This window comes from Wasmannia auropunctata, unplaced genomic scaffold (genome assembly GCF_000956235.1).
Source record: "Wasmannia auropunctata unplaced genomic scaffold, wasmannia.A_1.0 LD323979.1, whole genome shotgun sequence".
NCBI lineage: Eukaryota > Metazoa > Arthropoda > Insecta > Hymenoptera > Formicidae > Wasmannia > Wasmannia auropunctata.
Window position 1 is genome coordinate 2,587 of NW_012038911.1, and position 1,722 is coordinate 4,308.

The 1,722-nt window shown below is 25.6% G+C and overlaps 1 protein-coding gene across 1 annotated transcript in view; it reads right to left on the minus strand.

Annotated features, from left to right (window-relative positions):
- Positions 1-928: 928 nt before the first annotated feature.
- LOC105460345 (atrial natriuretic peptide-converting enzyme-like) overlaps positions 929-1,722 on the minus strand; it is a 10,710-nt gene continuing 9,916 nt past the window's right edge. The window contains exon 9 of the mRNA XM_011706791.1: positions 929-1,463. Within this exon, the coding sequence (XP_011705093.1) occupies positions 1,387-1,463 (77 nt within the window). The 3' untranslated portion in view covers positions 929-1,386. The remainder of the gene's footprint in view (positions 1,464-1,722) is intronic.

Below are 1,722 nucleotides of genomic sequence, written 5' to 3' on the forward strand. Positions count from 1 at the left end.
GCCTTTCCAAATAATTTTTAGTTTTATCACAATTTTATGTACGTAAGTGTGAAAAAACATGTGTTGTGTAAATTATTTTTGTCTTCTATACTTAACTAAATACTTGGCTAATTATATCATCTAATATTTGTTTTGAAATTTAATAAACATTTTTTAAAAAGATTTTTAAAGTTAACGATATATCTAAATTATTTATTTAAAAAATATTTTTGCTTTAGTTATTTAATTAATAAAAAATTTGGTTTAGGAAGAAATATAACATACGATTCTTTTTTACATACTTAGCATACTTTTTTTTTTAAGGTTTTGTTCACGGATTTATATAATCACAATATTAGTCAGAATATTTTCGGCACGTTCACTTTGAATATGGCCAAATCACATCAATGCACACACACAGTGACAAAAGTCTTCGGCCAGATTTTTCACGTTTTCTTACAAAAGCAAAGATCAAAAGAATTTTGATTAGCATTGTAATAAGGATATGTCATTAAAAAAAACAATATAAGAAATGGGTACCACTTATTATTGGATATAAACGTTTATTTGAAGGATTACTGAACTGAAGGTTGGTCCACTTGTACAAATCGATGATAATTATACATATATTTATACTAAATCTTAATATTGAAGTGTATGTTCAATATACGTAAATTTTTAAATTAAAACATGCTCTAATTGGTTACTTTATTTTAATGTGAAAATAATACTAAAAAAATATAAAGTATATCATAATCTTTGACTTAATCATGCCGTAATATTGATTAATGTGTATAATCACATGTAAAAGATAGCATTGCAGTAAAATATGCAAAAAGATTTTTTGTAGCATTCGGCATAATCAAGAAAAATAATATAAAAAACAATTTTCTTCAAGGCTTCTACGATATTAATATATTAATATTATACTTCTAAAAATAAGATATTAATATTAGCGTCATTATCAAATTACTTGTCAATTTAATTGTAATATTACGTAGTCTGGATTTATTTTGAAGCTGTATTTTAAGATCGACAAAATATTTGGTGCGCAGTTTACCTGAACTAAAGATTGTAAGATTCACACAAAAAATATTATTAAGCACCAAGATTGGCTTTAAACTGCATTTGGCGTTTATAACTTTGTTTGAACTTTTCATGGAATTGATTAGGTTTCATATTAATGTTTGAAATTAATATCTTAATGTTATTAAAATATATAAAAATACTTTTCACTGATTTTAAAATAAAGTAACTTATTACAAGAGCATATTTAATTAAAAAATGTACATATTTAAGTTAGAACTCTTCTAATTTGTCGATGTCATGTGACTAATCCAGTTTGAATACGAAGAAACTCTAGTAAACATTTCGGGTATATTTCGGGTTGGTACGTACATATAATTTTCAGAGCAAGTTGCCATACCCAAAATACCAATTTGAAGATACTCGCCATTTTCCAATTTTACGATGAGAGGGGCACTCTGAAAATAAAATATCAAATAAGAAATTTATGAAAAGATACCTTAAAAATTTATTTACTAAAGCTGTTTGAAATGATTTAAGTTGATTTATATATATATTCTTTTCAATGTGTATTACTCATACTTGATTCATTTCATAGCTTTACAAACTATACTTATCCAGCAAGACAATAAACCACGGATAAAACAAAAACTTATCCGTTTCGCGCAAGTCTCTCCTCACAGAATTCTTACAAATCAGATCGGAAGAGCACACGTC